The following is a 19,540-nucleotide window of genomic DNA, read 5'->3' on the forward strand; positions in this document are numbered from 1 at the left end:
GGCAGTGTCACTGGCCCTCATATGTGGGATCCGAACCGGGGCCCTCTGGCGTCCCAAGCCAGCTCTTAACCAACATGCCGCTCAGCTGGCCCTGAAGTAGATCTCTTCATAACATTTTAAAAAATCATACTTGTGACAGTTCCCAGAATGAATATCAAATGAATAACAGAGACCCTTTTGACAGAGACTGTGTATCTTCATCTTACATGTAATTAATTAGTTAATTAATTAATTTGGGGTGGTGTGGGGACAAGGAGTACCAAAAAAGGAGTGGAGAAGTTGGAGAAAACAAATCATTAAAATAACGTATTTTGACCATTGTATTCTACCTAGGATGAAATGATCAATTTACTAAGCATATTTCAAGACTTCCAAAAGCAAATACGTCTAGCTTATTAAATAAGCCTGCCTGGAGAAGTTTCCCAAATTGTTTTTTTCTCTATAAATCCAGTTGTCTAATTTGTTTTACAATATGACCTCCCTTTGTTTGTGGCTTTAGTGCAAATACTGGCATTAAAGGATTATGTAACTGCAGGGTATACTAAAACCTTTGGCATGGAACCAAAATAAATTCCTTTTGTATTTATCAGAATTAAGCTGCTTACTCTAGACATTTTCAGGCACACTGGACACCACAACATGGGTAAACGGTGAAAAACAAGACTTTTAAGGTATTATATTATGTAATCATGTGCATTTAACTAATATCTTTGTGTTTCAAGGCTTCCTCAGTTATCTGCCCAAATAGCACCTTAATGAATTTTAAATTCTTGAAATATATTTCTACATATGGGCATCTTTTCCTTAAAAGAATGACCACACAACAATTTCTTTTGTTTTTAGTTTATTATGATCCTGCTTCTACTTAGGCTTTAGTAGAACTGCACACATATGTTACTTCAAACTTTGTTGAAATTAGAAAACATAGTGTTTGCTATGTTCATGCCCTAAACTTCCTCTTACTAGCTAAATTTTTTACATTTACTAATATTTTCCTCACCCATAGACTAAACATATTTTAAGAACATTTATATAGCAGGTTTTATCTCTAAGTACTTTATAGTTACACTGTGTGAGTAGCTCAGTACAACTGAAATTACATGATTCATAACTCTGATAGAAATGCAGTTATGCAGATTATAATTATAGAGTCTAGAAAGGGCCCTGAGGTCTTATCACCCTTAAAAACAAACAAACAAACAACACTGTTTAAAATAAGTCATACTACTCTAATCAAATACAATAAAAATTCCTCTCCTGCCTCTACCCCCAATATTTATATTGTAAACATCACTGACAAGTAATTATATATCATAGGATTTAAACTCTCAGAAACAAAATTAGTAAGTACAGTAGGTATTAAAGTGTGATATAAGTCATCTTTCAGATTTGAGGAATGATTATATGTTGTACCTATTCATAGCTGGTGCTATCGTGTGATTATTTCAGGAGATACTGAAGTAATCATTTGGCTCAGTGTAATTATTATCATTATGATTTTTATACTGTTGTCTTATTATATCTTATCAGAATCTATATTCTATACATGAGGAGTAGATAGCACATTATCCTTTTAGCCTCTTTTTATTCATATTATTGCTGAATAGAATTTAAGAATTATATTGAAATTTTAAGACACTTAGGCAGAGATACTTTAAAATACTTATTTAAAGAAGTTTCCATTAGATTAAAACTGTATACATTATTGTTCATAGAAATTACTAAAAAAATAATTATAATTGATTATTTTGACAAATTCCATTCGCCCCTTTTATAAAAAAATGAATAGACACCAAGGAGATTCTGGGAAAATAAAAATTAGTGAAATAACTGATTCAAAAATAAGATATGTCACATTTTAATAAACAATTGTGTCTAATTATGGAAGAATATGTACTTACTTGCCAAGTGCAAAGCACTCCATCTTAACAGTTGTTCCCTTAGCAGCTGTAACTGTAAAAGGAAAATGGACCTCAATTTTCGGCTCATATTCTCCCATCACACCTAGGAAATAAAGTATAGTCTTTAAGCATAAAATGAATGTCACAATTTCTTTTCAATTTCGGGGATGGTTACATTGAAAAGCACTATGGTTTGGTTGTTAATGTCTGTTTGGTGGCTGCTAAATTTTTCTTTTTTTAGGTTTCTTTTTTAAATTAAAGTTTATTGGGGTGACAATGGTTAGTAAAGTTACATAGGTTTCAGGTATACAATTCTGTAATACATCATCTATATATCACATCGTATGTTCATCACCCAGAATCAGTTCTCCTTGCATCACCATAAATTTTTGATGTGTTAAAATAAAAAGTACACTTAGACTCAGTCTCCATGATGCAATCCTTGTCTTCCCTTAAGGATTGCATTTCATGTATATTCATACATTTTACAATAATAATTATTTAAAGTGTTAATCAACACTGGTAGTTTAGGTATTGATTATATTACACAGGAAATAAATAACTGTGAGCATTTCCCATGCTAAATAATTGTTGGTTTTTCAAAACATAAGTAAAGGTATCCAAACTTTATCAATGTCAAAAAAATGGCACTTATGTACTAAGTGAACGTATATTTATTGAATATTTATAATATGCAAGCATTTTGCTAGGCATTGTGAGCATTACAAAGATAAATCAGCCAAGGACTGTTCTCTCAAGCACTTGACAAGTATATTCTTAAACAAAGAAACAACACTTACTCAAGTATGAAACAAGAGCTATATATCAGAATAATTGTAATGCACGATAGAAAGTGATGAGTGCCATAAACGAGGTATCCTGAAAGTATTATGTGCATTTGAGGGGATTATAAGAGTGGTTAGAATCTGTGTAAGTGGAGAAAAATAGAAGAGAAAGTAAATGAAATTGTAGGAACAAAGACAGAGAGATGGGAACCTACCAGAAATGAAAATATCAGTTTTTCTGGCATGTTGGAATGTGAAGGGAAATGATACTAGGCCAATTTGGAAACATAAATGGAAGGCCTTGATCATCAGAGTAAGACATTCAAATTTTAATCTGTAAGTAATCTGAAGCCACAGGCCTTTTAAATAAAGGATTGACATATATACACAAGGATAATATATAACATATTATAGATATATAATTGGAGAACAGACCGGTAAATCAATTACCTTATTTCAATAAGACAAGGTGGAAATATTAATGGCCCGAACTTAAATCATGGTAGTAAAAAAAGAGAAAAGACAGTAGATGGGGAAAATTGTGACAGAATAAAACTTGGCACTCAATATGGGTGCTCAGCATAAAGTTATGGGCCTTATCAATAATAACAACAAGGTTTTCAGCCTGCGGGGGAAGGTTGGGTGAAGTTAACGAAAGGAAAAGAAAACACAGTTACAATAGGAAAGTTGTTGACTTTCATTTTAGGAGTAATTAGTTTGATATATATAAGATATTCAGCAGAAAGGATCTGATCAGCTAATGCAATTGAGAGAAGTAAGCTTGAGATGAGTTCATCATTTAGAGGCGGCAGTTGAAGCCATGAGATTAGACAGGGCTTTCTTTCACCCAACAAAAACCAATGCACTAGGTGAGGCCTGGTGAATTCCAGTGCTAGCGCCCTCAGGCAGCCCTAGAGCTAATTTCCTTCCAAAAATAAGTTCCAGGAAATCCCTATGTGTGAAGCACCACAGCTGACAGTTATGAGTTAGCACAGATGCTTCTCTGAAGAGCTTGTATGTATGTTTGGAGATGTCTATACGTCTGCGTGCATGTATAGCTCTGTGTGTAAGTCCTTTGTGTATGCATGTGGGATAAGAAAGGGGAGGAGAGAAAGAAATCCAGACAGAGTAAGATAAATGCTCTAAGATAGGCAGGTAAGATGCACTGGACTTGTAAAATCAGAAAAGGTTACCTTTGACAAAGAACACCTTTATACGTTTGTTTGTTTGTTTGTTTATTTATTTATTTATTTATCTTTGATTTGAGATGGGTTTTGAAGGAAGAATGTGGGGAGCGTTAGATGGAAAATGTTTAAGTTCATCAAGGACAGAAAAATTATCTTTTTCTTTGCTACGTTTTTGTGAAGCAATCATATAGAGATAATATCACTGGCTTCTGGACCTGCTCTGCTAATGAGTAAACTATGCCATCTCTTGACAGGTCAGTGACTTCTGTGTCTCATTTTTTAAATGATACATTGAGGTGACAGAAGAGAATTACCATTAACGTAATTTCCTGTATTAATACGCTAACTCCCTGGATTTCTTTCTAGTCTTATGTTCACTGCACACCAAGAGCCTGCTATTTAGCAAGTGAAGTGAGTGATTAGTGCTATCCTGTCACTCAACCCAGACGGTGAAGCAGTTCTTCTCTATCTCCTGCTCAGTGATGTTTTCCTCTTCTACTTTTTGTTTTATGTCCTCCTCTTGCCCTCAGGTCACATTTTCCAACTTCCTTTATTTTATTTCCATGTCTTCTTTTTTCCCTATGCCTCTCCTGAATAGCAGGATGTCCTCTGCTAGTGACACTTGGCTGAGTGTATCCAGTGTAAGCCCCACATGAAGACTCCTGGTCACCTTGTCTAGGGACATTTGCCCACCTGAAGCAGGCCCTAAAGTCAGTTTCTGATCGCTCATCTGCTCTTCACTTTGATTCTGTAGTATTCTTCTTCCTTGTCTGCCTCTTAAGCTGATGCTTTAATAATACATGATATATCATGCTGCTTATTAAACTTAAGCTTATTAAACCCAATATCCTTATGTGCATGAGTTCTTGTGAGTGCTGGCAGTTGCTAAGTGCTGTAGAGTGTTGTAAAAGGACAATGAAAGTCAGGTCGAATTTAGAAAATATTTCTATATGACTATTTTTAGTAAATTGTTTAAAGAGGTCTCAGAAGGGCCTGCATCTCCAAAGCTCCAGTAATTTGTTTTGATTTCTTTTTCAATCCTAAATAAAGTTTCCCTTTAGAATAAACTTTTATGTTAATAGTTCTGTATTATTTTTAATAAAGAGGGTCCCATAATTGTACTATATTTGAGGCCCTTCAAAACCTGGATCTGCAGCCTTAGAATGCCAAGGTATTACTGATATTATTGGCTAATAGGAGTCATAGCCATGTATTCTTTCTCTTCTCTTCTGCATAATGTTTGTGACTGAAAAGAAGATATTCTTTTAAAGCTTTCATCCTTAAAAATGACTCAAAGGATAGGCACCCCTGGTAGTATGTGGAAAATAATTTTGTCCAGGTTGGGCCTTCTGGTGTTTCTCAACCGATTCCCGTGTGGCCAAAGATATCATTAAGCCTCACTCCAGGGCCCAAGAGGATTGCTCATATCTGAACTAGATATTAAAAGTAAAATCAAGAGGTTTGAATAAGAGGTTTCAAATTATATTACCTAATTTGAGCTGTACTGTGAGAAGTAACTGGTTCTTTTTAATTTTATTTCGATAGTTATGATATAAGGACAGATTAGAAAGGTCTTTAGCTAGGTCTTGCTCTTTAACAATTGATTACATTCAGGAATTAAGTTTTGCTTTATGTTTCATGGAATAATTATGCTAGAACTAAAGTTTTCTTGAGCTTAACTTATCCTCTTTCTTTTAAAGTCAAGAGAGCTAAGAGTAAAAGGGGTCAGGTAAGTGACACAAGGTCCTATAAAAAGCTATTGGTGAAAATAGGGCAAAAATAGCAGTTTTCTGACTTTAAGTCCATAGCTATTTTCTTGACATCCCTCTGTTGGGGAATTTCAATCACAGAGTATAACAGTCCAGGTACACCACATGTATTACATCAACCATGGATTGTCTGGCTTGGCTACTTGGTTCATTTCAGCTGCAGTTTTTAATATTTTAAGTCATATACTGCTTAGCTTTAATTTCTTTTGTTGGATAGGGTTTGATAATAAGGAAATAATCCTATAAGATATATGGGTAAAGAGGAAATTATTAGACTTATCTCTTCCGTCAACATATCTCTTTTATTTTTTGGTAGCCCCTAATATTAAGCTAAAGATGCTCAAGAAACTCTATGTTGTGTCTTCATATCTTTCCCTGCACCTGCCTCTTTTGGGTTAGTTAGCTGCCCTACTTTGGGGTTACATGGCTTTAGAAGATGATCCCAAATTACCTTAATTACTAATAAACAGAAATCGTCAGCTGAGAGCACATTACTCTTCTTCTTGGTTGTTGATTTTCTTATTTATCCCAATTACTTAAAAGGGCTAGGGTGCTTTTCCTTAAGTAGAATGCAATTTAGAGCAGTGTTTCTCCAACTGTGTTGAAGAACAGAGAGCCAATGACATCAGAAAAATCTGAAAAAACTTACTAAAATTTTAGGCTACAGGGTTCAACTCCAAGCCTTGTGATCAGTAATCTTTGAAGATGGGGGTAAAATCTATATTTAATAGTTTCTCTTCTGTGATTTCATGCATATTAAAGAAATTCAAAGTTATAGTGAAAACTGCAACAAAGAGGTAGCAAACATAAAGGACACAGAAGCCATAAAAAAGAACCAGTCACAGTAAAGAATACAATACCTAAAATGAAGAATGCACTAGAAGGAATCACCAGAACACCAGATGAAGCAGAGGATTGAATCAGCAATTTGGAAGATAAGGTAGCAGAAAACACCCAATCAGAATAGCAAAAACAAAAATAGGATTTTAAAAAATGATGACAGTTTAAGAGACTTCTGGAACACCATCAAGTGTACCAACATTCGCATGATAGGAGTACCAGAAGGAGAAGAGAGTGAGCAAGGAATTGAAAACCTATTTGAAGAAATAATGACTAAAAACTTTCCCAACTTGGTGAAGGAAATAGAGATAGAAGCCCAGGAAGTAAAGAGAGTCCCAAACAAGGCGAACCCAAGAAAAGCCCACACCAAGACACATCAAATTAAGATGGCAAAAGTTAAAGACAAAGAGAGAATCCTAAAAACAGCAAGAGAAAGGCAAATAGTTAATTGTAAGGAAGCTCCCACAAGATTGTCAGCTGATTTCTCAACAGAAACTTTGCAGATCAGAATGGATTGATATGAAATATTCAACATGATGAAAAGCAATGACCTACAACTAAGATTACTCTATCCAGAAAAGCTATCATTTAAAATTGAGGAACAGATAAAGAGCTTCCCAGGCAAACAAAAGCTAAAAGAGTTCATCACCATCAAGCCAGTATTACAAGGAATGTTAGAAGGGCTTCTTCAAGATAAAAAAAAAAAGAAAAGAAAAAATATGAATAATAAACTGTCAATAACTAAATATCTATGAACAATGACTTCCAATATAAATTGATTAAATGTTCTAATAAAAAAAATAGGGTGGCTGAATGGATAAGAAAACAAAACCCTTACATATGCTGTCTATAAGAGTGAAAGACTTTCAGAGTGAAAGACACACACAGACTGTGACTAATGGAATTGAAAAAGTTATTTTATGCAAATGGAAATGAAAACAAAACAATAAGTGTTGCTGGGGTAGTACACCAGACAAAACAGACTTTAAAACAAAGGCTAAAACAAGACAGAAAAAGGATGAAGTAAACCCACTTCTGGGTATTTATCTGAAGAAACCTAACACGTTACTCTGAGGGGATGTGGCCATCTATATGTTCATTGAAGCATTGTTTACAATGGCCATGATTTGGAGGCAGCCTGGGTGTTCATTGATAGATAAATAGAAAAGAGGAGGTGGTGCATATATATAATGGAATATTGCTCAGCCATGGAAGGGAATAGGTTCTTGCCATCTGCAGCTGAATGGATGGTCATGGAGAGTATTTTGCTGAGTAGAGTATGTCAGACAGAGAAAGACAAATGCCATATGATTTCACTCGTATATGGAATCTAAAGAACAAAATAAACAAACAAAACAGAAACACACTCCTAAATATAGAGAACATTTTGATGGTTGCCAGATGGAAGGGGAGTTGAGGGGATGGGTGAAAAAGGAGAAGGGATTAAGTACAAATTGGTTGTTATGCAGTAGTCATGGGGATGTAAAGTACAGCATAAGGAATATAGTCAATAACATTGTAATAACTATGTATGGTGTCAGATGGGTACTAGATTTATAGGGGTGAAAGATGGGAAGGTGGTTAAGGGGCAGGGTGAAAAAGGTGAAGGTATTAAGAAGTACAAATTGGTAGTTACAAAATAATCATGAGGATGTAAAGCATAGGGAATATAGTCAAAATACTGTGATAGCATGGTACGGTGTCAAAAGTATGCTGGACTTATCATGGTGATCACTTCTTTGGGTATATAAATGTTGAATAACTATGGTGTACACCTGAAACTGATAGTATAATGTGTGAGTATGCTAACTATGTTTTTAATAGAAATCTTTAAAAAAAGAAATTCAAAGTTAGGCCTATATTGATTCTTATTTTTATCTTGTTACTTGTCGTTTTTAGGATTAGAGTGTAGCAGACTAAAATGTCTGAAAAAAATGGCACTCAGTGGATCTACAATCATATTGCATTACTTAGTGACTTTCCCTAACAGTAGGGCAAATTATATTCAACTTGTATGTACTAGTACTCAGACCAGAGCTGAGTTTTTTGTTTTGTTTTGTTTTTGTTTTTTTCTGATCGTCTGAAGATCAGTTCTGATTGGTCAGTGTCCATGTGATAACAGCTAATTATTTCAAGTGACATTCCTATGTGATACTCATAGTAATACTCATTTCTATCATCAAGAGTTTATGTCCAGTAAACCTTAAAAATTAGTCTTAGCACATGAGTTAAAAAGGTTTGGCTGAATGTTTTCTTATGTTCAAATAATGGGTATTTATATGATTGCCTTCAACATCTTTGCCAATTGTACTCAACGTCTGTTTCTTGTCTTCGAAGAGTAGCAGCTGTATTCTCAGCGTTCCTTTTGGGAAATGCTTCGTCCATTTTTTCTAACCATGTGAATTGAATGGGAGCTATTGTCTTCTTATAACTTCTGCCTTCCCAGTTGTAGTTATTAACTTTTTATGGGCATCAGACCCAAGCCTGGGCAGTTAGATTACACCCTTGTCCTGTACACAGAGTTTATTTCATGGATGGGCAGTTGCGGCTGGGATTTTCGAACTAGAGACCAGAGAATCCAAGTATCAGTTCCTCCTTTGTGGCAAAAAAAAAGAACCTGCATGTTTGAGGGAACTGAAGCTTTCACTAGTGGAAGGAGTTAATCTGCCATTGAAGAGAATTCAATCAATTTAGACAGACTTAAGCCTATGCAGATAGAGGACAGATGAAAAGAGTACTGGCAACATGTCAGTTCTACTTGAGTTTTTATCTTCCCTTTCTCTCAGTTAAATAAAGTGAATTTCATATTTTGCTTAAATTATTCCAAGTTGGGTTTCTCAGTTGCAGCCCAAAGAGTTTTGACTTATATACCTTATTGGGCTCAGCAAAACAAGTGGTGACCCAGAGTCAGGTTCTATCTCATAAGGTACCTGGATTCCAAGTCCATCATATTATAAATTAGGCATAAGACAATGTGGAGGGGTGGTGGGATAGGGGCCAAGACAAATCAATATATGTGACTTGTCCTATTTTTAAACATCACGCCTTTTAATAGAGAATGTGAATTCTAATAGAGGATATAATACATTAAATATCTCCTAATAAGAGAGGATAAATGAAATAAGAAAAGTACAGAAAAAGCATTATGGAAGTTGAAAAGAAGAGATTATTGACTAGGAAAATAGGGGAACTGCTTTAAGTGGATTGTGACAATAGGCCTGGAATTAAAGATGTGATGGTGGAGGTTTAGTGACTCTCAGATGGAAGTGATAGTGTTAGTAAAGTGAGATTCTGTCTAGAATCTTATCATAAATTTCATTATATTGCATTGAGCATGAAGGAGTAGTGAAATTTCAAATATAATTAAGATGATAAATAATATCTAGGAATATTACATTTTATTATTGACTTATTACAATGTTTCAGGAGTGGCTTAATAAATTTGCATGAACACTCATTTGGAAAAATAATTTCAACAATCAATAGGCATCTGATTTTATTTAAAGATGGCACCTGGAGTTAATTATACATACACATTGTTATCAGTGATTACATATCGGTAAATTGAACAAAATAAATGTAATGAAAATGTACCTAGGATAAGCATCAAAATGAAGGACCTATGAAATGTGGTTTGTACATTATATGATTTGCACATTAAAATGCATTGAAATTATTTAATTAAATGTTTTGGAGATTTTCATTTATTTCACCAGAAATGTATGTGATATCAGAGTTCCCTACATTATTTTTATTTTATAGTACTTAAGTCTCAGTATGTTTTATTTGTAATTGTTGCTTACTTTTTTAAATTGTCTTTAGTAATTTGCATATAAATATATATTTATTGTGCTATGTAAGCCCTTTGGTAAGGAAATAAAAACTCAAATAAATAATAACAATAAATATTGATAATAATAATAAGAAGAAAGAGGAAAAAGATAATGACTAAATTGTTCACATTATGTCTACAGATATTTTGGTATGTGTGAGAAATGTCACTTACTAATCCATTCAGGCTATATTAAATATGAACCAGTGATCGTAGATAAATGATGCAAATTCTAACTCTAGACCGGGCTCTGTTGAAACATTAAGGCAATCACAGAACCTTTCTGGATGTGTTTTCTTATGTATAAAAAGAAAACTAATGTAATTGAGGGTTTAGAGACCTAGAGGTATGTTAGGAAATATATGTGGTATATTAATACATCCCTCTTACTGTATTAAAATAAATTAAAAGTTGCAAGCTTTGGAAATTTTAATCATTTAGAAAAGTGACCAGATGGCTTCTTTTTAATTCCCTAATGGGCCGTTGATAAGTTACAATTTTACAAGCCTAGATAGACAACATATTGTTTTCTCACTTCGAAAAGCGTACAGTGCCCTAAATCACAGTTTCTTGAGGTGAGTCATTGTTATGTAAATAAAGGGATTGAAGTATCTCCTGACAAGAGGAAATAAACAACTCATGTTATCTTCAAATAAATGCACCATTATGAGTATTATTTATCTAGAGAGATTGAAAAAATCTAGAGAGGTTTTTTATTAGGAGAAGATGTTTTCCATCACTAGTATATATATTCTGAAAATCAGAGAAACCAATAGATTTTTTTCCCCCATTCCCAAGCATCAAGAATAAATTGATCAAGGGGCTGCTGCACATTGTTATTGCTTCCTTATGGTTACTGAATTTTAAGATGTATTTTGTTCTCCTGTTCTTGTCACTGTGATTTCAGGAAGTATACCCATCTCTTCCACCATCATCTGAGGGCTTATTCCATGTGCATTAATACCTTGGAAAAAAACTTATAAAAGACTAAAGAAAGCAACTATATATTTTTTCTGAACAAACATATAAGCTCTCTAGCATTAAACCCATAGGCTAGATAAAGCAAACTTGAAAAATTTGATAACGAAGTCTTAAATGTTCACTTTGAATGAGAAATATGTTGAAAAGTTTTCCTTTTTTAGAGAAATAAACATGCTTGCCATTTTCAAAATCTATTCACAAATAAAATTACAGAAATATCTCTATAAATATACCTACGTAACCAAAAACATAGTTTTACCATAAGTCCATCACAGTTGTGTGCTGCATAATGATGTTTCAGTGAATGATGGACCCCATAAACAACGATGGTCCCAAAAGATTATAATGGAGCTGAAATAGTCCTATCACCTAGTGATGACACAGCCATTCTAATGTCATAGCACAACACATTACTCACGTGTTTGTAGTGATGCTGGTGTACACAAAACCTACTGCACTGCCAGGCATATAAAAGTATAGCACAGACAGTTATGTACAGAACATAACACTTGATAATGATAATAAACAACTATGTTTCTGGTTTATGTATTTACTATACAATCCTTTTTCTTGTTATATTAGAGTATACTATTTAAAAGAAAAATATTCCTATAAAATAGTACTTGTATGCCATGTTATGCTGGCAGCAGCCTCAATATATCTCGATTTCATTGTTTTCTCTTGTGCTTGATTTAATCTTGTGTTTTGTACAGTAACGTGCTTGTAGCCAAGGACAGTAGGCTATGCCACATAGCCTAGGTGTGTAGCAGGCTATACCAACTGATTATTTAAGTATATTCTATGATGTTCACACAACGACAGTATCACCTAACAAGGCATTTCAGAACATAACCTCAAGTGGCACATGATTGTATTTAAAACTCATTTAAAAATGGGTGACATTTTTTAATTTGAGTTTTCTTTGATTTTGTGAAGTGTGTGTGTGTGTGTGTGTGTGTGTGTGTGTGTGTGTGTGTGTGTGGCTGTGCTTTTGTTTATGTGTGTGTGCCTTTAGAATATGAAGAGAGAGAGAGAGAGAGAGAGAGAGAGAGAGAGAGAGAGAGAGAGAGAGAGAGAGAGAGAAATTTGGTACCTGCTAAAAATTTTGGTACTTTGACTCTTATGAGATGTCTCCAAGATCTATGTGAATATAATGACAGATCAGCTATTGAATGAACTAGTCTCCTCATTTCTACAGCCAAAGACCCTTCTATGAAAGCTAGTTTGACAGGACCCAGTAATGGTGAATAATTATACTAAAACTAACTCAAAAAATTTTTTTTAAAAATATAATGGTTCTGAATGATATATTAATGCTCAATCCAATAATTAAATTGAAGATCTCTAAATCATTCTAGGGGAATCTTCTACCCTAATCAGAGTTAGTTCTTTTCTATGGTGATTTAATGAGAAATTTTATTTGTGTACAATTCATTCAAATATTTATTTCTACCAGAACATTTTTTTCCCATTAAAAAGAGAAAATAAGAAGCTTCAGAACTATGGTGGACTTTCCTCACTTCATTAAGCACATTAATCATAACTTGCTAGATTCACAGTTCTTTCTATAAGAAACTAAAAGCATGTAGTGAGATAAAAAATCAGACAAAGGTGAGACAAGGTAAACCTAAGTTATGAGGAAGCAGTTTCTACACACACACACCACCCAGAAGGTAGGGACACTATATTCAAATCAGAAGGTAAGGCTAAGCCAGTTGGAGTGTAGAAAAGCTGTACATAATAGCTGAATCACATTATTGGGGAAGACTTAGAGGGGGTAGCCATACACTCCCGTTAAGATTCCTAGAACTATTTGGATTCACCTGCCTTCGGGGCTCAGTCCCCATGAAGTCATGTCATATCCCAGACCCTAATCTTGGATTTCTTTAATATCATGTTTCTCACACCATGTCATATATTTCCTGAAAACAATTCTCTTACCTAGGTTCACTTGAGCGAACTTCTGTTCCCTGCAACTACCTAGGACACTCGCCCACATCACCTTTTATTTCTAAATTTTTAACATTCTTCAGAGATATTGTTCCTTCCAGTAAAGTTTCTTACCCTAGCTGCCTATGTATTCATGCTATAATCACTAAGAAGTCAAGGGACTTAAAATATCCTGGAGGAATTAGTTCTGCCAGCTTAGTTGATCAGCTGCGAGCCTGTATAACTCGGAGAAAACGTGACAAATGGGTTGTTTCAAACTATTGTTAAAAGCTTATTTTTATACTTTCATCTGCACAGATTGTTTTCTCGCTTCAGTCTTGTTATTGAGAATGCCAGCATTCCTGCTGTTAGCACTCACATTTGAGATGCTAAACATACCAGGTTCTTCCCTGATTTGCTCTGTAAACAATTCACATATTTTATTTTACAAACTTTTCCTGACTTCAAAAGCTCTATGGATGATATGGTTCAAAAGATACATGTTTCCAGAGGGGAATGCCAATTATCACAGCCTCATCGCAGGGCTTTATGTGCATTAAAACCCTAGATGTAAAGCGGGGAATAAACATTGACTGAACACCTGCTAAAAAGCTGCTTACTCTGTTATGTGTATGCAACTAAACTGGCATCTAAATCTTACAAATATAGCAAGGTAGATACTATTGTTTCTATCTGGAATAAGAGGAAACTAGGTATTGAAGAGGTGAAATAAGTTTCTCAACAACACTGACAGGTAAGGGGTTCAAGTCCAGATCTATATTCATTCTGAAGTCAAGCTTCCCCTGATTGTTCTTTGTTGCTCCCCAGGAAAAGTCCCTGATGTTTGCAAAGCAAAATTCTTTTAGTCATTCCCAATCTTGTTGAAAACTAAGTTCTACTTCAAATATTACTTCCTCTGGAAAGTCTTTTCTGTCCCTCAATTCCCTGCCCACCACTCAACTATGTTAATCTGTTTTTCTCTGTCTGTCTCTCTCTGTGTGTGTATACATATATACAGTACTATTATATACTTATATAGTACTCTGTGTGTGTGTGTGTATATATATATATATATATTCTACATTTATATTATACTGTTTCTGTGAAAAAAAAAAACACAAAAAACAACCAATTATAGTTACCATCAATTTCAATCTGGTTTCACCTGTATTCCTTTGCTCAACATCTGCTTTCTCTTCTACAAGCTTAACTAGGACTGGGACCACATTGTTTTGATCCATTGTATCTTCAAGCTGTGCCTGGTCCAATATCAGTGCTGAAGAATTTTTGATAACTGAATTAGTAAATCTACTTGTCATCAACTGTGTAGAAGATGTGTGATAGTTGACATAAGAACTGAGAATATTTTATTTTAATGTATTTCAATACTTATGTTCTTTTTTCATTTTAAGGAAGATTTAAGGTAATTTTCTAATGTGGATTCATAAAAATCTATATTTTGTTTTACATTATTGTGATATGGTCATATGAGAAGGCAATATTTTGTAAATGAATCAAGTGATAAAATCTCACCATTTTCCCATATCAATTGTCAAGCTCTGTTAATTTGGTTTCTATAACACCTTTCCTGTCCATTTCTTTCCTCCTATTCTGACTGTCATTATTTAATTTGGAGTCCCTTTCATCCAGCTCATTAGCTTTGGCAATGTTGAGATCATTGAAGGCATGAGTAGTGGTCACTAAAGCCTCACAGGATTAGATATGAGAAAATAGGAAAGACATTTGAGATAGAGTTTAGGCAATTCTTGAAAGGAGGCTTGATATAAAGGAGAGCCAAGAAAATAAGATGTAAGCTGGAGAAGGATATTGAATCAAGAAAAAGTTATTTTCATGATGGTAAATATTCTAATATGTTTACTGATGCGAATGATGCAGTGTGGAGGGAGCAAATGATGGGGGAGAGAGAGTGAGTGACTACAGAAGGAAACTCTTTATATTAGGTAAGAGGGCATGGGATATAATGCACAGAACTTCAAAAAACAGTACATTCAGGGCCGGCCGAGTGGCGCGATGGTTAAGAACTGGCTTGGGACGCCAGAGGGCCCCGGTTTGGATCCCACATATGAGGGCCGGTGACACTGCCCTCTATAGTTAAGATGCTGAACAACAGCTCAACCTGGAGCTGGGCTGCCCTGAGTTGCCGGCGACGGCATAGGCTGCAGCCCCTGTGCCAGTAGGTTGCCATGGGCTACCGTGTGTAGCCAGCAGCCAGTGTGAGCAGCCAGCAGCCGCAGTGAGCGGCTGTCCAGAAGCCAGCGACTGATCTGCCTCGGCTGGGAAGAGCGCAATGATGGTGCCAACTTGGACCAGTGAAGCAACGTCCTCTACAAATAGACTGAAGAACAAAACGACAGCAACTTGTCTGTTCCCATCCCCCCAATTCCCCAATAAAAATCTTTAAAAAAACAAACAAAACAAAACAGTACATTCATCATAATCAAAGGTAAGGGAGCATAAATATATGATAAATTGTAAGATGTGATGATATTTGTTGCTGGAAAAATAAATGAGATCACAAATTTAAGGGAGAACCTGTGTTCAAAATGATGTATTTTTTTCTATCCAGAGTCAGCTGCATAGGTACAACCATAAAGTGAATGAGACAAAGGCTGAGATTGGAGTTAGAGATCTGCCAAGTGAGTAGGATATGATAGATTGGAGAGATACAGATTTGCGATTCTATACAGCAAACTGTTTATAATGGGTTACTATGTAATCTAAACTTGAGGACATGAGGGTTTAATGAACTGAAGTAGTGGATTGATCAAAGGATTGGAGTCTAAAGGGTGGAAGCTATTAGGGAAATGAAAATCAAAACCACAATAAGATACCACCTCAAACCTGTTAGAACGGCCACTGTCAACAAGACAAAAAGTTGGAGAGGTTGTGGAAAAAAAGGAACCCTCAGGAACTGCTGGTGGGAATGTAAATTGGTACAGCCACTATGGGAAACAGAATGAAGTTTCCTCAAAAAATTAAGAATAGAATTACCATATGACCCAGCAATCCCTCTTCTGGGTATCTATCCAAAAATACTGAAAACATTTAGCTGTAAATATCCCCCTAGGTTCATTGCAGCATTATTCTCAGTGGACAAAACATGGAAATAACCAAAGTGTCCTTCAATAGATGATTGAATAAAGGTGTGGTAGATATATACAATGGAATATTACTCAGCCATAAGATGAAATACTGGCATTTATGACAACATGAATGGATCTTGAGATTATCATGCTAAGCAAAATAAGTCAGAAAAAGTCAAGTACCATGTTACTTCATTCATATGTGGGATATGAAACTGAGAGCAACAAAGAAACAAGACAAACAAACAAAAAATCATAGACATAGGCAACAGTTTAATGGTAAATGTGAGGCTGGTGGTAGAAGAGGGAAAAGGGGGTCAAATACATGGTGATGGAAAAAGAATTTACTCTGGATAGTGAACACACAGTGCAATATATAGATGATGTACTGGGTTGCTGGAAAATTTATGACATATTTTTTCAATATTTTCATTGCAAAAAGGCATAATGACTTTTCCGACAACTCAATATTATAGAATTGTACATTTGATACCTATATAATTTTACTAATTGATGTTACCCAAATAAATTCCCTATGCATGCTTTCTTTAAAGATACAGAGTCAGCCTCAGACAAAAACTTGAACAATAAAGGCTTTTTCTTTCACTTCTTTTTGTTTATCTTTCTTTCTTAGTTTCTTTACATATGTTTCCCTATAATGCCAGCCCAGAATTGGGGCAATTGAGCAACTCCTTTTCTTTTCAACACTGCAGTCAAATGTCAGCTCCGCTCTTCAAATGCTCCTGATGGCCTTGTGAGGTTACTTCCTGTCCCCTTTGCACCTCTGACATATGATACCTCTTTATTTTACTCTTCACATATGTGAATGTGGCTTCTTTTAACAGAACCATCACCTTGTCTACCTTCCCTATTTTACCATGAGTTCTTTGAGGGTCAAAATGTCTATTATTGATCTTGAGTCCCCAGAACCAAAAAAAAACTGTGAACTGTGCCAGATTCTTTACATGCATAATTATTCTAATTTTTAAAACAATCTTAACATAGATACAATCACTACTGTATGAATCAAGAAAAAAAAGGTTTAGAAAGGGTAGGTAACAATATTTAAAAATGAGGCAGAACTAAAATTTCAAAATAAGTCTACCTCCAAAGCTTTCTGTCTGATGCCATTAAAATATATACATTTATACTATATATACATATAAATTTTATAACACACACACATACACACACACACACACACATATAAATTTTAAAAGTGATGCCAAATTCCCTTCTATTCTCTTTTACAATCTTATCCAACTCTCTTTGCATAATAACCCATACTCCTTTCTCTTTGGTAAGTTGTCTAAGTAAAATGTTAAAAGCAAAAAATATATGATTTAGCTGATATACATTAAAGTAAAAATTACCGATCTCTAATTCTCTTTGTGGCCTTTCATTTTTCAAAACATAGTGTTTCTTCACCTAAATGACTGTCTAATTGATAGAGTTTTAGCCTGAGTGGTATTAGTGTCGTCTATAAAGGAGGGAGAGCTTGTAGACAGTGGGCTTGTTGCCTTTGGCCAGATCTGCCTGAAAGTCCATATCTGAGGATATAGCCTCTAGATTGTTCCCACTGTTTTTAAAACTTGTTTTCTGCTTTCACTCACTTCTGAGTTTCAAATTCTCCAAAAGCTTCCTGAGGACATATGCTTCATTTAAACAAAGGCAAAGTCAGAAGGACCTGTAGCAGTGACTACCAACTCATAGTAGGGCAGCTAGGTATTTAAACATATGAATCATCTATAAGATTTGTACTACATGTATTTGGTCATCATAATGTCAGGATGACAGCAAAATATTTCTTTATGTTAGCTTTTATTTATTAAACCAGTGAAAGATAGAGATATTCTTCAGAATTCTGAATTTGGTACAGTCTTTGTTTTCTTGGTAATTATTTTTTTTAACACTGGCATTTTAAAAGAAAACTTTCATTTAAAGAAAAAAAAACATGCTGTAATATTATCTAGACCCTACTAATTATTAAGAAAATTAGGTTATGTATTCTCTTGACAGACATCTTGTCAGGTAATTAACCCATTATATAGCAGGCACCTTGCATACTATATAGATGAGTTCTATCATTCCCAAAGATCAGCATAACCCCAATTCTATTTATATGGGTTATTCCTTACACTCTAATTTCATTAATTTAATGGATTCTCCCTTTCTTGATGAGTTGAAAAGAAAAACTCTCACATCTATTCCAATGAAATTTTGAAGAAGTAAATATTATCTCTACTATAGTTACCCTATTCATACTGAGGATCATTTCTAACCACACCCATTAAATTTTATTTTAGGTAATATTGATAAAATAATCCAAGACCCCCAAATCCAACTTGGTATTGATATCATAACATAGAATAATCATACAGTGGGAAAAACACTCTATGCAACTTAGAGTTCTAGTTTCACATCTCCCATCAACTGTGACCTTGGGAGAGTCCTTTAACTGGCTGGTAATTGACCAATAATGTATAACATTTAGGAGTGTACTCTTTAGAAACATACAAACATAGGTAAGAGGACCTGCTACTTGTCTTAATGGCAGTTTCTTTAACTATAAAAGAAAGATAAGCTCAAAATGCTGTTTGGCTGTGAGGACTAAATAAGAGAATGTATGAAATGCTTTCAACGCAATGCCTGGTGCTTAGGAAAAAACATTAATCATTATCAAGCCTTCCACCTATGCAGTTGCTATCACCTTTCCACAGCACTGAAATATAAGGGCTATGAATCATTGAGCTTTAAAATATTTTGAATTATAGTAAGATTATATTGGTATCAGTAAATTGCCTCCCTGTATGCCTACCTTGAAGAACACAATACTCATTTAAATATATGAGTTTTAGTACATTTGCTTTAAAAACAAAAACAGCCTTGTTATTTTATGATAAATTTGCAAAATATCTCATTGGGGTGAACTGTGGAAGAAAGACTTCTTTAAATATTACAAATTACTTTCCAGAGAAATCATTTTGGAACCCTCAATACCCTGGATGTGATTTTTAGCACTGGGTAATAAAAGTGATAACAACATAAGAATATAATTCAATAAAGAAGGATGTAAATAAGAATATAAATTCAATATCCTTTCAAGGTAAGATGAACCTTAAAATATTTTCCATAGAGTTATTCAATTTTAGACAAATTAACTGAGACTAAATGTGAGAATTAGCTCAGAAGAAAAAAGATGGAAAAAAATC

General features: G+C 34.5%; 1 protein-coding gene across 1 annotated transcript in view; it reads right to left on the bottom strand.

Moving 5' to 3' along the window:
- The window catches only part of LOC109395280 (contactin-5-like), a 1,255,350-nt gene that overhangs the window by 279,051 nt on the left and 956,759 nt on the right, over positions 1-19,540 (bottom strand). The window contains exon 9 of the mRNA XM_019666163.1: positions 1,902-2,004. Within this exon, the coding sequence (XP_019521708.1) occupies positions 1,902-2,004 (103 nt within the window). The remainder of the gene's footprint in view (positions 1-1,901; positions 2,005-19,540) is intronic.

The sequence above is a fragment of the Hipposideros armiger genome, unplaced genomic scaffold (genome assembly GCF_001890085.2).
Source record: "Hipposideros armiger isolate ML-2016 unplaced genomic scaffold, ASM189008v1 scaffold_462, whole genome shotgun sequence".
NCBI lineage: Eukaryota > Metazoa > Chordata > Mammalia > Chiroptera > Hipposideridae > Hipposideros > Hipposideros armiger.